We start from the raw sequence: 15,829 nt of genomic DNA on the forward strand, positions 1-15,829 counted from the left end.
CCGCCACCCCCACTCCCCAACCCCGCGCAGTCCTCCGCAGGACTGCTGGTGGCAGGAGTGACTGCAGAGGGAACTTGCCTTAAAGAGGCCTGCTCCTTAAAGAGACACCGCAGCACACCGCAAACTTGTCCGGTTCACCCCAAAACAAGACCACTGATGACAAGCACCACTGCCTAGGCTCTGAGGCTCCTTTGTCATTGCCTTCTTGAATGCTGAGCTGCCAGCTCTTGGAGCCAGTCTCCTTGACAGCCTATCCTGAGCCCCTGCGACCATTCCTGAGCCTGACAGGGACTGGGCCAGCTCCGGCTGGTGGCGTCACAGCTCCTGGCAGAGGAGCACAGGGCTGGGGTGCATCTGCAGAAGTCTGGCTGCAAGAACAAGACGCACAGCCAGCTGCAGGGGAGCAGCGGCCACAGGAGGGCAGGGGGCTGGCCTGTGAGCTCTGACCCCAGGGGGGGCACACCACTGCTGCACTCTTGGACCTGGGAAGCTTGGAACCGCTGAACTTTGTTTCTGGGTTTGGGGGTCTTAGAGAATCCTTCCGTCTCCTCCTGGCCTCTTTCCAAACGCTGATGGGGATGCCGTGGTGAGTAAATTAGGAAGGGGGCTCCACCCCCTACTGTTGAGCCCTCTGATCCACTCTCCAGGAAGCCTCTCATGTTGACCTCTGGGGGTACAATCTGAGCCAAGTTGGATGAGGGCCACTTTAGGGGCTTGGCATGAGACCCTCCTGAAATTGCAGCTTACCCGACGATACAATCCGAGGCAGCTCCTCAGCCCAGGAAGCTAGGCTCACTGCGGCTGCTGGCCCAGGGGGAGCTAGGCCTCATTAGAGCCTCTGGGAACTATGTGGGGCCATGCCGGGAGCTTCCCAGCTACAGAGACTGGGATGGCACTCTGCCTCTCCCCGGCCACTATGCTGAGGGAGGCGACAAGGGCATGAATGCTGTTCTCTGGTTTACATCTTGCCAAGGCTGCAGAATATTTATGACTCAAGCTGACACAAACTTTGATGGAGAAATAAATAATTGGGGAAGGCTTTGAGTTCATCTGTGCTGTCTATAGATCTCACTGTCTCTGGAAATGTAAGAGGCTGGGAAGAGATAGGTAGGGAGAGGACAAAGGATAGAACTGTCTGGCCAAGCCTGGGTCCCTGAGAGGTGATGACCCAGCAGACGCCTAAGGAATTTCCTGCTTTCTAGGCCCAAGGTGGCAGGGGTAGGGGAAGTGAGCCTCGGAACAGTGGCACTTTACTGGACCAAGGTAAAAGAAATGAAGCAAGGAGCCAGAAACAGCCCCGCAAGGTCTGCTAGGAAGCAGAGTTTATGGTCTGCGAAGGCAGGTAGGAAGCCTGGAAGTTGTCTGCCTGATCCATGAGGGCACCCACCCAGAGATTTGAAAACTGAGCTGGGGAAGACTAGAGACTGGCCCAAGGCATAGAAGCTGTAGGGTTAGTGGACACTGGAGTTCAGGAGATAGTCACTGGATTGATTGCATCCAGGTTGTGTCCAGGGTCATTGGCCCTGTTGTGGTAGATGTGGCTTGGAGAAGCAGTTCTCCTTTTGCTTTTGCTTAATCATTGGTGGGCTTGTGGGCAGGGGTGGGGGGGTGGTTGGGTGTGTGGGTAGGGTTTCTGGAATTACACTGCCTTGCATTCCTACTATGGCTTCAGTGTCTTTCTCCGAGTTTAACTTCATTCTGTTCATTCATTTGTTCACCCATCACAGCCCAATACAGAGACGTACACATCACAGTTCATTTCTAAGTGTCAGCAGCTTCTAGCTGGCCAATACTTAGCCTGTCTACTTCTAGGGAATGGGAGAGAAGAGCAGTACCTATCTTGTTAGCTTATTATAAGGATTAAGGGAGATAATCTACGTGAAGCCCATAGAGCAGTGTCCCACACCCAACAAGCACTGGGCAAACGTCAGCTGTTACTCATTTTACATATTCAACCTATAATGTTAGAAGCCCGTCTGTCGGGCTTTGGGCAGAGAGTCTGGTCTGGGGGCACAGTATGGTTATGGCTGCTTTAGAGTCTGCCTGAGCCACAGTCATCTACTGGGCGGAGTGCTTTGGATACCCCAGTGGGGAGGGAAAATGCAGTTCCAGCTTTTAAAGAGCGGATCTGGCAGGAACGGTACAAAGTCTTGTTTTTTTGGCTATCATAGTCCGGTTTTTGTTTTTGTTTTTTAATTGGAATGCAGAGGCCCTCCACCCTCACCTGTACCTCCAGCCTATGCACACTGGTGCCCCCTGCCAGCCCCAGCATGGGGAAAGGTGCATGGACATCCTTTTCACCAGCAGTGACCTCTGGGTGATCAAGGAAGCAGGGACTTCCTGGCCTTCCTCTTCTGCACAGTGGAGCTGGGTTGCTAAGTGAGGAGAACAGCATTACCCTTTCTTTTTCCATCTGGCTAAGTGGCTGGTAGAAGCAAGAGTCGGTTGCTGGGAAGGCAGTGAGCAGCACACCTGTGAATTAAGGGCAAGGCCGCTGACCTTCAGAACTGGATACATCCCCTTTTCATTCAATCTCTCATCCACTGCCCCGTGCTACAGGCAAGGCAGCCGACCCTTCAATCCCCCATAGATGCGTGGGTGGTAAGGCAGGAGCAGGTGGTCAGCAGGCCAGTAGGGAGCCGAGAGCAGCCTTGTGCACAGGCCAGAGGGAGGGCTGGCGACGGTGGAGAATTTCACCCAAAAACCTGGATAGAGAATGGTTCGTGTGGGCTTGGAGGATAAAGTGTGTTGGGTGCTGATTCAGTGCCTTGGGGTTCGAAGGCAGATCTATGCTTCGCGGACTCAGGGCAGTCTATCCACAGGAGAGCCCCTCCCTTGCTCGGACAGATTGGGGTTGCTGGCAGAGCACTTAACCTTTGGCAAAATGCAGAGGAGAATGATTCCTTAACTCCTTCCTTCCTCGAATGTTGCATGTGGTATTGGGTCTCCCCAAACTCCTCCCCACCCTTAGTGCCAGGAATCCGGAGGCTTCTTTTCCAGTCTCGAATCACCCTGGTGCTCAAAGGCCCATACACTTGTCTCCCAGCCAAGATTAGAGTCCCGCTGTTTGGTGTTACCGATCTACTGAAAGCCACCAGAAAGGGCTTCAGGGGCATCTTGGAGTAACTGCCCTTTCCTGGGACTTGTGTGCGAGAGGCAAGTGTGTGGGGATTGAGGAGGGCTGGGAGGGCTACTCAGTGCCTCCGTTTTCTCATCTAGAAAATTCGGGGAGCTGCGATGGCAGTGAGGTTTGCAGTGAGACGATCCTGTAAGCAAAGCACTGGGGTCCAAGCCAGGTGCTCCGCAGACGATCTCCGTTAATTACTACAAGCGTTCCTCCTTACTGCCTCCAAGACTATTCTCTCCCTGTACCCTATATTGTGTTCTGGAGTGGGAGGTCCAGGATGGGATTGGACAGAATGTAGGGGGGAAAAAAAAAAGCAAACTGTGGCAATGCTAAGGAGAGCAACTGTAACATTTTAGCTTGAAAATGCTGAAAATAGCATGTTCAAGCCTTTGTGGATAAAAATGTAAAATGTATGCAAATGTATGTGTCTCACGCAGAAACATACATCTCCGGCCTCCTGACAGTGAGTGCCCGGATGTGGCCATCAGGAAAATCCTTGCAGCATACAGAAAGAGCCCAGGCTGCCTCGGTGGTGCTGGCTGTTACTGGGAAGGGCGCCATGCTGCTGCCTCCCAGGGCTGCGCTCCTGTTGCCGCCTTTCTTCTGGGTTCCGTGCCTTCTGAGAGTCCCACGTGGGAAGAGAGGCTCTGGGCCCCTCTCTGCTCCTCCGCCCTCACCATCCTCCCTCTGGTTCCTCTGAGAGCCCATTTGCTTCCTCTCCCATCCGGGCTCTATTTCTGGAGCATCTCATTGGAGATGCACACCCCCCTCCCCTCTGCCAAGCTCCAGGTGCCTGCTTGGTCCTCCCAGTCTTGTGTGCAAGTCAGGGATAGTGGGAGGGTGACAGCTGAGCAGGGAGGGGCCACAAGAGCCAGAGTCAGAGTCTGAGCCAGGAGAGTTGAGTTGGGGGTGAGCTAAGTGAATGTGAAGAAGGGCCAGTGTTACCTCACAGTGGAAACACACCCACTGCAGCCACCTGTGAAGGCTTTCCGTGCCCTCCCCCCTGCACCTACTGGGGGCTCAGCTCACCTGCTGTGAGTTGGAGGCCTCTACCCCCAGCTGAGGCTGGTTGCATGCTTCCTTTCAGCATTGTGGGCGAGGGTCTGCTCCTCCCCTCAAGAAGAACTGGATCTGTGGTTGTTTGGAAGGATGCAGAGCCCTGCCGCCATGTGGGTGGGTCCAGGGAGAGCTGAGTACCATGGAGCTTCCCTTCTCTTGGGTTCAGAAGAGGAGCTTCAGTGCCCCCTGCCCTTGCCCACCCTCTCTTTCCTCCCCTCCCTCCCTGGCCCTTCAGAGTCCTTTAGCCAGAGGAGGCCTATAGGACCAAATCTGCAGCAAAGTTGCCTTGGGTCCCAGGAGATGGGCCTAAAGCCCCCTCAACAGACTCTTCACTGCTCTTGGGAGATCTTAACCAGGAATTTCATTTCTAAAGGTTCTATTCACAAAGCTACCTTGCCCCCAGACTTCTCTCAACTTGTATGTGATTATGTGTGCAAGGTATGCCTCCTGGGCTGCAACTGTAGGTCCCCAAGGAAGTCTCCTGGGGAACCCAGTGAAGACCCTGGAGCCTCTCCTGTCTCCAGTGTGTCCTCCACTGACCCTCGTCGACCCCCAGCCCCCTGCCTTTCTCCAGCCCCTGCCCTCTGGTGTGTTAGGCAGAACGGCCTGCGTTTAGGTCAAGGGTGTTTAAACAGATGAGGTTATTAAGGTTTGGAAGGAGTGTCCCAGCGGCCAAGGCTTTCCTTAACCAGGTCCGCGCCGCCCCCCAGGCTTGCCTAGGGGAGGGGCCTGACGGCGGCACCGGCCCCAGAAACTGCGCTTAGAGATCCTGGGGTGGCAGGTGATGTCACCCCTGCGGGGCCCATAGGTCTCCCCGCGGCACTTAGTCTGCGGGCTGTCAGAATTCGGCAGAGCCCAGCGAGGGGAGGAAGAGGCGCCTGGGCCTGCGCCGCAGTCCGGAGACCCCCAGCGGGACCACTCCTCAGTCACCCGCTGGAGCCCCTCTCGCCTGGGCGTCGGAGGGGACTGGGGCTGCTCCCCACACCCCCGACCGGGTTTGGAGGCGTGCTGCGGCGGGGGAGGGGGCGCGGGAGCCTAGCGCCGATTGGTCGCGGCCCCCGCCCCCCGCCCCTGGCCGCCGCGCAGCCCCGGGGAAGTTGCTAGTCTGCGGGCGGGCTGCGGGGCCGCCGCTCGGGGATCCGCAGCCGGGCTTGCCGGGGCCGCAGTGGCCGGAAGGGCTCCCGGGGGCGCTCGCCTGCCCTCGCCCGCCCTCTCCTCCTCTTCCCGCAGCTCCACCTCGCTCCTCCCTGCTACCTGTTTCCCTGCCTCCCCCCGCCTCCACTCCGCGCCCGGCAACTTCGGCCTCCGGGGCTGGCCGCCCCTCCCGGCTCCCCGCCGGCCGGCCCGCCCGCCGCCCGCGCCCTCCCTCCTTTGTTGTGCGATGAGGGTCGGGTTTCCGATCTGACGGAGCCGCCGCCGCCGCCGCCGCCGCCGCGCCGAGCCGCGGGCATGGAGCCGCTCAGCCACCGGGGCCTGCCGCGTCTCTCCTGGATCGACACCCTCTATAGCAGTACGTGTGCTCTCGGGCCGGGGAGGCCGGACGGGAACGGGTCTCCGCGCCCCGACGGCCCCGGGGCGCGACCTGCCGGGCTTGTCTGGGGAGCCCCGCGCGGGGCTGGGGGCTGGGGGCTGCGGGCACCGCCGGCCAGGTGCCAGGGGGCCGGGAGGTAGGGCGGATGGGGGGCGACGTGGGGGTCCCCCCAGCGATCGGCCGCAGATAGGGTCCCCGGAGCGGACTTCGAGCGGGTGGGGGCCAGTGGCCCGACAGGATCCGGAGAACTGTGTCACCCCTTTCCCACCTGTTGTGTAACTGAGCACTCCCCAGCCCCTAGGAAGGAGAGCTCTTGTAGGGTGCTCCCTCCGCTTCCTTCTGTCCACGCTGAAGGAGAAGGGCCATTTTGGCAAAGTCCTTGGCGCTTGAGTTTGTCACCTCGGGGACATCCTGGGGCCGTTGAGTGTTTGGGGGTGGAGGCGGGGTCGGTTGGAAGGGACTGTAGGTGCAGATTTCCATGGGGGCCATTTGGATCGAAGGAGCTGGAAACCTCCGGCTCAGCAGTCTTTCCTGCCCGCCTCATCACTTCCCCCATCCTCACCAACCCCCAAAAAAGAAAAAAGAAAAAAAAAAAAAAACACCAAAAACCTCGGCTTCTCCACCCCCTCGCTCCCAAATCTGCCTCAGTCATGTGATTGCTCTTGCGCTGCCGCCGGGGATGTGTAACTGATCACTCGTACATTCTGGGGGCTCCTGGAGAGCTGAGCGCCCTCACTTTACACCCTGCCTTGCAGAGGTGACGGAACCTCCGCCCTTCTCTCCACCTCTCCCTTGAAGCACCTTCCCCAAAGCTTTCAGCGAGGTAGGAAGAGGGTCCTGCTGGCTCCTGCAGAAGCTAGTAAGTGGCTTTTGCTTTCTCTGAGCACTTCCGGGGGACCCTCCCAATCTCTGGCTGTGTCTGCTAGCGCAGAGTCCTGAGGCAGGGGGTTAGGGGTTTCCGGAGGCCGGGTGCTAAGTTCAGTTTCTGGACACTTGCCATGGGACAAGGACATTTTTTAAAGGTTAACCTGTCTCAAATTCCTTGGTGACAGTTATATGGAAGGAGAGAGGAATGGACAAGGATGGTGCCTTGAACCCCAAGGCCTTGCCCTGGAGGCTCCTCAGTACTTATCATCCAGCCTCTGACCTCTGTATCCCCTTGGGTCCCTATCATTCCCTGTACCTTCTCCTCCCTCTTCTCCTTCCTCCTCCCCTTCCATCTTTTTTTCCTCATCCCCCTCCAGCTCTCCCTGTGATGGTTCATTCCACTTTGGTTTTTCAACATCAAAGGGGCAAAGCTGGATCCCCTGGGTGTCAGTCTTACACTGAGCCCAGCCACTCCATCTGCTCCTTCCCTGGCAGAGGCCAGCACCGTTGGGTGAAGGTCAGGGCCCATGGCTGTGCGGCGTTTTGTGTGCACACGTGTGTCTGCGTGAATGGGGCCTGCTATAGATCCACTCCTGACCCCGAGGAAGGATTAGTGACCTCTTAGCTGTGCTTTTGCAAATAACAGTAAATACAATGCCTCATATTCACATGCTGCTTCTGTTCCTGAATATTCCTGGCCCTTTTGCAAAACCCAGTAGTGATTTCCCTACTTCTCAAAGCATAGAATCCTATGGAGATCTGTCTCTGGCTTTTTCTCTTTTGCCCTGAGGGAGACTCCTCAACCTAATTATTCCAAGTTTTCCTATCTCTCCCCCCAACCACCACCCCTTGGAGCAGGGAAGCCAGACTGTCTGAGAGGTCTCCTTGAACATTACTGCTGACCAGCGGAAGATAGGGCCTGGACAGGGCATTGGCCTGAAGCCTTCTTTGGGGGTGCCTGCTAACCAGGCCTGACGGAGGCAGGCTGGCATTGGAACTGTCTGCCGTGCTCCTTGCTGCCCCAGCCCCTGGGCTCCTGGGGCAACCTGGGTTGGGGTCGGGGGAGGCGCTGAGTTGGCAGCGATGTGAGGAGTCCCTGCCTTCCTCCTGCAAATGGCTTATGTGAGAGCCACAGAATGAGGCTTCCTGGGGAGGTGCTGTGCAGTCATGTTTGGGCTGTTAGCCATGAAGTTTCCTCTTGACAGGAGCCTCAATTAAAACAAATACCCGGGCTGTCATTTGCCTGGCAGCCTGGTTTTGTGGCTCCCAGAGGAAGTTGCTCTGCCTCTCAGAAAGCTGTTTGCTTACAAGGCTCACAGTCCTGGGGGGGAAGTCCCCACAAAAGCTATATCCAGCGGCATTATAAAGGGGATGTCTCCCAGGCACAGGGTGGCCCGTGTATGTCTCAGAGATGTGACTGGACATCCCTCCCCTCGCCCCAGTGATAGGGGCCCTTCCTCAGTGCTGCTCCTGGTAACCAGGATAATAGCATATCCTGAGGAGCTTGAATATGCTAGGCACTACTCTGGGCTCTCTCCAGCCATCCTCTTCAGGCCACACAACTGAGCAAGACTTGTGGTCTCATCTCTGTTTTGCAGGAAGAGAGCTATGGTAAGCTCTGATCATGATCCAAAGTCACATAACTGATAAGTGACAAGGCTAGAAATTACATCATTCCCCACGTTGTTGAGGAAGACTCTGAGTGTCACCTAGAGACATCTGAGCTTACCCAAGGCCTTGGGATGCCATGGGATGGGAAGCATCTGTCTAGAGAGATGTCCTCTGTTTAAACAGGATTCTTCCTGAAATGGTCCAGCAGGAAAAGTGACCTCAGTGATTGGGAGCCCGAGCTGTCCCTGTTTCTCTTGCAGGACCTGAGAGCTGGTCCTAGAGCCATGGTGGGGAATGGTTGAACTCACTGTTGATTCTCTACTTGTAAGGTGCCAGACTGCCAACTGGCCCCTCCTCTGACTTGCTTCTTGCTTTTAGGGATGTCGGCTCATTCTTCCTAGCTTCAGCATCAATGCCGGGAGGAGTGTGCACATTTTCATTGCAGGTGGATGGGTGTTTGAGAAGAGGTAGACAACAGAGCCCCTTTGTCCCAATGGTAGAAGTCCAGAAGGGATGCTGTGATGGGATTTGTCTGACCTAAGAAGATGAGTTGAATCCCAGCTACCAGTGCGATATGGGGCTCATTGGAGCAGGGTCTTTGTTCCCGACAAGCTGGAATGGCAGATGAGGCTTCCAGCCACTCCTTCTTGCCTCTGTACCACTTGTTTTCCTACATTAATGTAATAACATCAGCTTTGTCCCTTGGGGCCTTGCCTCGACTCTCTCCCCATAGCTGGCATGATTCTTTCTATAGGGCTGCGTTCTTCCTTTTATCTTCTCTGTGTCTTTCTCTCATCCCCTTCTCCACTGAGCTCTTAACCACTCTCTCAGTTTTCTTCTATAGCATGGGGTAAGGTTGGATTTAAACTCAGTTCTGTGGAATAACAAAGTGGGGGATGCTCTGAGCCGGCCCCTCCGAGTGGATACCATATCCTCCAAACAGAGCTGAACTGAGATAGGGATGGCAGGCAATGATTTGGAACCTCTTCAAATGGGAAATCTTTCTTTTTTCACCCCAGGCAACACTTCCAAGGCATATTTCTGTCACTTGTGATATTTCCATGTCTCTTGTAGACTCCGTACCCTATCCAAGAGCCCAGAAAGCATTTGGGGCTGTGGGCATACAGCCCATCTGTGGGCATACATATGCATCTCCAGACCATCATGAACCAGCCTCAGTTTCCCATCTTACTCCTCTGTCAGCCACGCCAAGGACCTGGCGATTGGCCTGACAGACTGTGGGTCTGATCAGAGCAGCTGTCTCACTCCAGCGCACCAGACCACCCCAGATGTCCTTGTGAACACCTGCATTTGGGTGCTTTCTTCCCCCTCTGAAAAGCCCCAGCGTTTATTCCTTCTTGTTAATACTGGTCCATTATTGTCACGGCTGCTGGAGTTGGGGCTGGCAGAATGAAGTCATCTACTTGGAGGAGAATTTTTGTTACTGTGATTGTTGCTGCTGTTCTTTGGAAAACAGAAGAAATGACAGGAACATTTGTGAAGAATTAGCTAAGTGGGTAGAAGACGGGAATAGGGAGAGAACCCGTTCCGCCTCACTCTTGCGGATGGGACGGAAGACTTGGGCTGCTCTCTGAGGTCTGGTCTGGTTCCTGGGTGCCCTGCGCGTACTTCTCTGTAATGCAAGACCAGGATGTCTCTCGTACATTCTGCGCTGATTCATTCATGTTTATAAGCTGCTTTGAAGGTGAGGAGTGCTGTGGGACTGTTGCTCAGCTATCCAGCTCCTCGTTCTCATCACAAACAGCAGTCTGTGAAGGGCTTGCTGATGAGTGGAAAAGGGCTATGAAGGGGGTGAGGGTGCTGGCAGGTGCAGAGTGCTGGACCCGGTTCTTAGGTGGTGCCTAGGCCAGCTCCCCCTGCAACATAAGCCTTCAGTGACTTTTGGTAGCATGAGTATGAGAGGGAGAAGGAAACTCCTGGGTTCTTGGCTCCTTTAACTTCTTACTCCACCAGAAATCCCAGAAATCCATTCATTGGCCCATTCACAAGTTTCCAGCTGTGTGGATTTGGTAATTGTAGTAGTTTGCAATGGAGTCAGAGACCCCCCAAGGGAGTTCCACGGTTGCTAGGGCTTGCGATTGTGCAGTTAGAAGACTTCACTGTCAGTGTTGGTCCTGCAGCTGTTTGGCTCAGCTTGAGCCCTTTGGGGACAAACTGGGAACTAGGCAGCTTCACTGTCAATTCCACGTCCATCCCTGTTCACCTCTGCCAGGCCCCTGGCTGTGGAAGCAATCTGTGGGGCTTCAGTACCCATCACTTTCTACCAGGGTCTTAGCACTTTCAGTTGAGTACCCAGTAGGAAGAGGCCTGAAGCTTACCTGTACCCAGAACAGGACAGGAGAGACTGATTTTGATTTGTGGCCTTGTGCGTTTCTTGGGGCAACATAGGGTCACTTGGAGCCATGAGCCGTGATACTCCTGACTGGCAGTTGGGAGTGTTCTGCTTGTTCCTGAAGCTTGGGGAAAACCTGCCCATACCCGGTAAATGGAGAGAAAGAAATCAGAGCAGTAGGAAGTCTATAGAAACACCCCCATATGAGGATTGGGGGATAGATGCCCAATCCACCCCCCTGCCCAAGGCATTTGGCAAAGAGCCTTTCAAGGTGGGGCCAACTGGTACCATAACTGACTGAACGAAGGATAACGTTCTCTGTCCCCAGATTCTGACCTTATCTGAGCCTCTCACTCAGTTTTCTGTACCTATGCTTTTTTCCTATCTTCTCTTCTGCCTTTCCTTCCCTTCCACACACCAGAATAAAAAATGAATATGGGTTTCCTAGTCATATAGAAACTACTGGTTAGTGTGGTCTTCAGGAGATGATGGGTTGGGCTCTGCAGTGACCTAATTGGTCAGGTGCCATTTCTCTCCATGCTCACTTCTGATGCCTGCATATCCCTCTAGACCACAGACAGACATGGAAGGTATGGTCAGGTGTTTTGCCTCAGATGAGGAAGGTCTCCAGAAAGGATTGGGGGGCTAGAAAGCCTTGGGTGGACCAGTGCTGAGGAGCTCAGAGTCCTTGTCATTCTGGGCAACATGGCCGTTGGCCTGTCTGGTGTGTTGGTGTAGCTGGGGCTGCCTAGAAGAGCCCCATATTGGCTAGGGATCTGTGGGTTTACTCAGGGCTGTTGGGAAAGGCTGTGACCATAATTACCTTTATGGGATTGAAAGGTTGATCGTATTAGTGCACTAGGCTAACCTCTTCCTCCTGGGCATTGCCTCCTGGCTAGCAGCAAGGGTTTAATGGATCAAGATTATGGAGAACAAAGATGTTGTGTAATTAAGCCCAGTTATTTTCCTACCTGGGAGACATCTGTTCTCCACAGCAACAATTGATTTCCTCACTTGTGGTCACCCTGTTCAGCTGCAAGTTACCCTGGGCTTAAAAAGCCTGGGGACCATCTTTGTGATTGAGTTTTTCCCTTGAAGGTGAAATTTTAGGAGAAAAAGCCCTTTCTGAAAGTTTTAGGGTCAGAGAGGCAATGGGTTCCATCCATACGATGACATACCTTGGAGTTGTACAATGGGGACCTCTTTGGGAAACGTGTCTGGGTTCCACAGAGGTACATAGAAACCTCACCCTTGGGTCTCTCAATGGGCCCAATGAAAAGAAAGCTTGGGGTGCCTGGGTGGCTCAGTGGGTTAAGCTTCTGCCTTCAGGTTGGATCATGATCCCAGGGTGTTGGGCTTGAGACCCGTTTGAGCCCCAGGTCGGGCTCCTTGCTTGGCAGGGAGCCTGCTTCTCTTTGTCTCTCTGCCTCTCCAGCCCCTGCTCATGCTCTCTCTTCCTCTCTCAAATAAATAAAATCTTCAAGAAAAGAAAAGAAAGCTCATCAGTCCTGCTGAGGTTGTAGAAATTACATTTTCCATTTGGTCTGGGAAGAACGAACATGATGTAAAACCAGCCCCACTATGGGCCAGATGCTGTGCTGTGCTCCATACTTCCCTTAGGTTATCCTAAGAGGAGAGAACAGAGGCCCTGAGAGGCTAGGTTATGGCCAAAGATCTCCAGTTTGGACTGGATCACATTTCAGGGGGCTCTGTCTCTCTGCTTAGCCTTCCAACAGCAATAATGATTGTAGCCAGTACTCTGGAGTAGCTACAGTGTGTCATCGCAGTCCCAGGCATTAACCCTGTGCGATGACCAGTCCTCATCAAGGCCCTACTTTTTGAGGCAGGAGTTCTTATCTCTTTTTTATAGAGAGGAGACAGGCTCAGGGAAGTTAAGTAATTAATTCCAGGTTCTAGAGCTAGAGGACAAGCCAGGCTTTGAGCACAAGGTTGGCTGGATTCTAATAACATGTGCTTTCTCCCATACTCCTTGCCTTGCACAGCAATACCAGTCAAGTCCCTTTGGCAGCTGGTTGTTCATGGAAGCTGCTTGATCTGTTCACCTATCTAGCTAAAATGACAACTGTAAAAACTATCTTGGCTCCCCCATGGGGTTCAGGTAGCTCTCAGCCTTTGGGTGGCCTGTAAGTGCCTACCAACAGTACAATGTCTTCCAAAGGAATGATCCCAAGGAGTTATCCCTGTGGGCGCTTAGAGCCCATATCCCAGCATTACCTTGTCCCTGGGATCACTGGCAAGAAACACTGATGGTTAACAACAACAACAAAGAGTTTTAAGGGAAAGAGAGAAAATAGACTGGGGGCAGAGATGAGGTACAGCTAGTGCCCAGTTTTTAGAACAGAGCAAGGGCAGAGGCGAGTAGATGGGGACTGAAGGAGGATGAGGACTTGGCAGAGCCTAGTCGTGCTGGCCTCACTCTTCGGCCTTTTAAAATTCACCTCCACAGTTTCCAGAGGAGAATAAAGGGCCTCGGCCCTAAATTAGGCCACTGCACACCAAGGTCCTTTGCTGAGGCCCAGGGCCAGTTGGGCTGCAGATCTAGCTTCTGCCTTTGAACTCACCCACACCCAGCATGCTAATGATAGGCTGGTTCCCTGGGGAGGGCAGAGCCTCCAGCCCCTCTCCCCATTCCCCCAGGGCCCCAGAGCCCCCTGCCAAGGGGTCAGTCTGCTGCGGCTTTCACCCTATCAGACCCCTCTTTCAAGACAGTTGCAGAAAGGGCTTGCATGTGGTGAGCATTCCGGAGGTGATGAAACAGAGGACTGCCTGCCCTGAGCCGAGAACCAAAGCCCAGAGGTGTAAGTTGGGGACCAGGGAGGGGGCACTCCAACACTCCATTCTCTTCCTTTCCCTTCCCTGCCCCAAACTGCCTTGGCAGCTCACTTCCTCTGAGTCTGCAGGCATCTTTAGGAATCCCTGTTTGGCTGGGTGTAGGGATCCATGACTGCATCCCCCCACCCCACCCAACCCCACCCAACCCCACCCCACCCCCGGGCTCCTCCTCTGTTTATAGAGGGGCAAATAAAGACTTTCAGTTGCCCTCAAGGCCTTAGTTGCTACTGCCTTCCCTGGGGTTCCAGACCAGAGGCTCAGCCTTGAGCAGGCCCAGCCTCTCTCACCTGAGCAGGGCTGGGAGTGAGTGCCTGTTTCATCACCTGTGGCAGTAACTACTATTGTCAGCTGTGTTGTGAGAGAGGAGCCGGAAAGCCAAGGTGGGGACCTTCTTAGGGTGTAGCATGAAGGGCATTCTGCTCATGGGTGGCCTGGCCGGAGGAGACCTCTCCTCGCCACTGGAATTAGCAGCAGCTGGGGACACCTACCAAAGGGAGATTCGGCTCTAACTCTTGCAATCTAAACATAATCCACATATTTTCTGCTATAAGCCAGTACATACACAAAGCAAAACAAAAGTTTCATTGGACAGTACTTACCCTTTCTATAATGTTTGTAGTGCACTTATATTTTTATGCCCTTCTGTTCTGTTCCATTTTGCATTCAAAGCAAACCTGGAAAGTGCTGTCATGACCTACTACATTGATTTCGTGACCTGCAGTAGGAAAACAGTGGGCAAGATGATCTCCAAAGGGCTTTTATGAACTGTAAGGAATAATAATTTACCAAACCGTGGTGCTTTCTATACCTTTGTTGGGATTTTTGCCAGATTCCCACAATTCTGTTCTTATGGACTTACTGTTTTTCTTCAGTTCTATTCGGTGTTTAAAATAGAACTTTCTTAGAAGGGGAACGAGTGGCAATATGCACCACTTGCAATAAACCAAAAGTTACCTTACAAATAAATGCACTAAAAACTAAACAAGATTATTAATTCAAATTATGCACTGTTGCCCTTGGAAAGATCTAGGTCTAAGCCTCCTGTGTTCTTGTTTAAAGAAAAAGGAACAGGGGCGCCTGGGTGGCTCAGTGGTTTGGGCTGCTGCCTTTGGCTTGGGTCATGATCTCAGGGTCCTGGGATCGAGCCCCACATCGGGCTCCCTGCTCCGCAGGAAGCCTGCTTCCCTCTCTTTCTCTCTCTCTCTCTCTGCCTGCCTCTCTGCCTACTTGTGATCTCTGTCTGTCAAATAAATAAATAAAATCTTTAAAAAAAAAAAAAAAAGGAACAGAAGATAGAAAGATGTTAAAGACATACTAGCATCAAACAGAGTCTTTCTTCTTCAGTAACAGGGAGATTGAAAGGAATCAAGAAGGGAATAATTTTCTCAATATGTGCTTGAGTGTGCTTTAATGCAGTGTGGCTAGCAAGCAGGTGCTAATCAAAGGGCCCTTCTGTGTTGGCATTCTCTTCTTCTATCTACCCAGAGTCTGGGGTCCCCTGTTTCCTGTGGTGGGAGAGGAGAGGAAAAAGACAGTTTTCTCTTAGGAACAAATATATTAGAGCAGAGTCTCAAACTCAGTTGTATATTTGAATCACCTGGGGGTCTTGTTAAGGTCTGAGGCCCAAGACTCTGCATTCTAGCAAGTTCCCAGGTAATGCCAGTGCTGCTGAAGGTTTAGGGACCACAGTTTGGGGAGCAGAGCTCCAAGGTTCTTAATTCCCATCCCTAGGAGACTGATTACAGACCGTGAACCAAGTCAGACCCTTCTGTAACCGGATTCTAGCTGGACGAAAAGCCGCCCATGACCTCTCTCTCTCTCTTTTGAGCCCACTTTTCAAATAAAAACAAAAAGAACAGAGCAATTGGTTGCACATTTAATGGGTACCACACTTGAGCCAGTGTTCTCGAGTTCATGATCTCATTTAATCCTCACAGTGAAACCTGTGGAAGGTTGTTATTACCCTTGTGCTGGAGGGCAAGAAGAGAGAGCCGCCATTGGGGTTGGCCTCTGCTAGGGATTTCTCCCATGGGGCAGGAGGTGCACACCAGGCCTCTGATGTTCACCCCCTTCCTGAATGGCAGAAGCTCAAGCATCTGCCTTTCTGAGTGCCTCTGTCTAGACGAAACCCATGTCCTCCCCACCCCCTTTCCCCCTGAAGGGCCAACTTCGGTGTTAATGGAGCTGAATGCCTTGGCTATTAATTTTCTAGCACATCACTGAGAGGGTTAATGAGGGACCAGCTGGTGTGCCACTCAGCCATGTGGAAGCACCATTTCCCCCTGATTTAGGTGGGCAAACATTTTGCAAACCCCATGGTTGTCCCTGACTAAACGTTCCTCCTCTGGGCATGGATGGTGCCTACCTCGATGTCTCTGTGGGCGCCGTGTGCCATCTTTCGGTGCAAAATCTTTAGAGACTGGAAGCA

The 15,829-nt window shown here is 53.3% G+C and overlaps 1 protein-coding gene across 3 annotated transcripts in view; it reads left to right on the forward strand.

Moving 5' to 3' along the window:
* Window positions 1-15,829, forward strand: part of ABR (ABR activator of RhoGEF and GTPase) — a 177,660-nt gene that overhangs the window by 39,053 nt on the left and 122,778 nt on the right. The window contains exon 1 of one of the 3 annotated variants that reach the window (XM_059148295.1): window positions 415-586. The exons of 1 other annotated variant lie outside the window; for it this stretch is intronic. Coding sequence is in view for 1 of the 2 variants with exons in the window: in XM_059148293.1 (XP_059004276.1) it covers window positions 5,636-5,696 (61 nt within the window). In the remaining variant the exon portion in view is untranslated. Of the gene's footprint in view, window positions 1-414; window positions 587-5,260; window positions 5,697-15,829 lie in introns of those variants that run through there. One more of the 3 variants, XM_059148293.1, reaches the window with a different exon arrangement.

The sequence above is a fragment of the Mustela lutreola genome, chromosome 15 (assembly GCF_030435805.1).
Source record: "Mustela lutreola isolate mMusLut2 chromosome 15, mMusLut2.pri, whole genome shotgun sequence".
Taxonomy (NCBI): Eukaryota; Metazoa; Chordata; class Mammalia; order Carnivora; family Mustelidae; genus Mustela; species Mustela lutreola.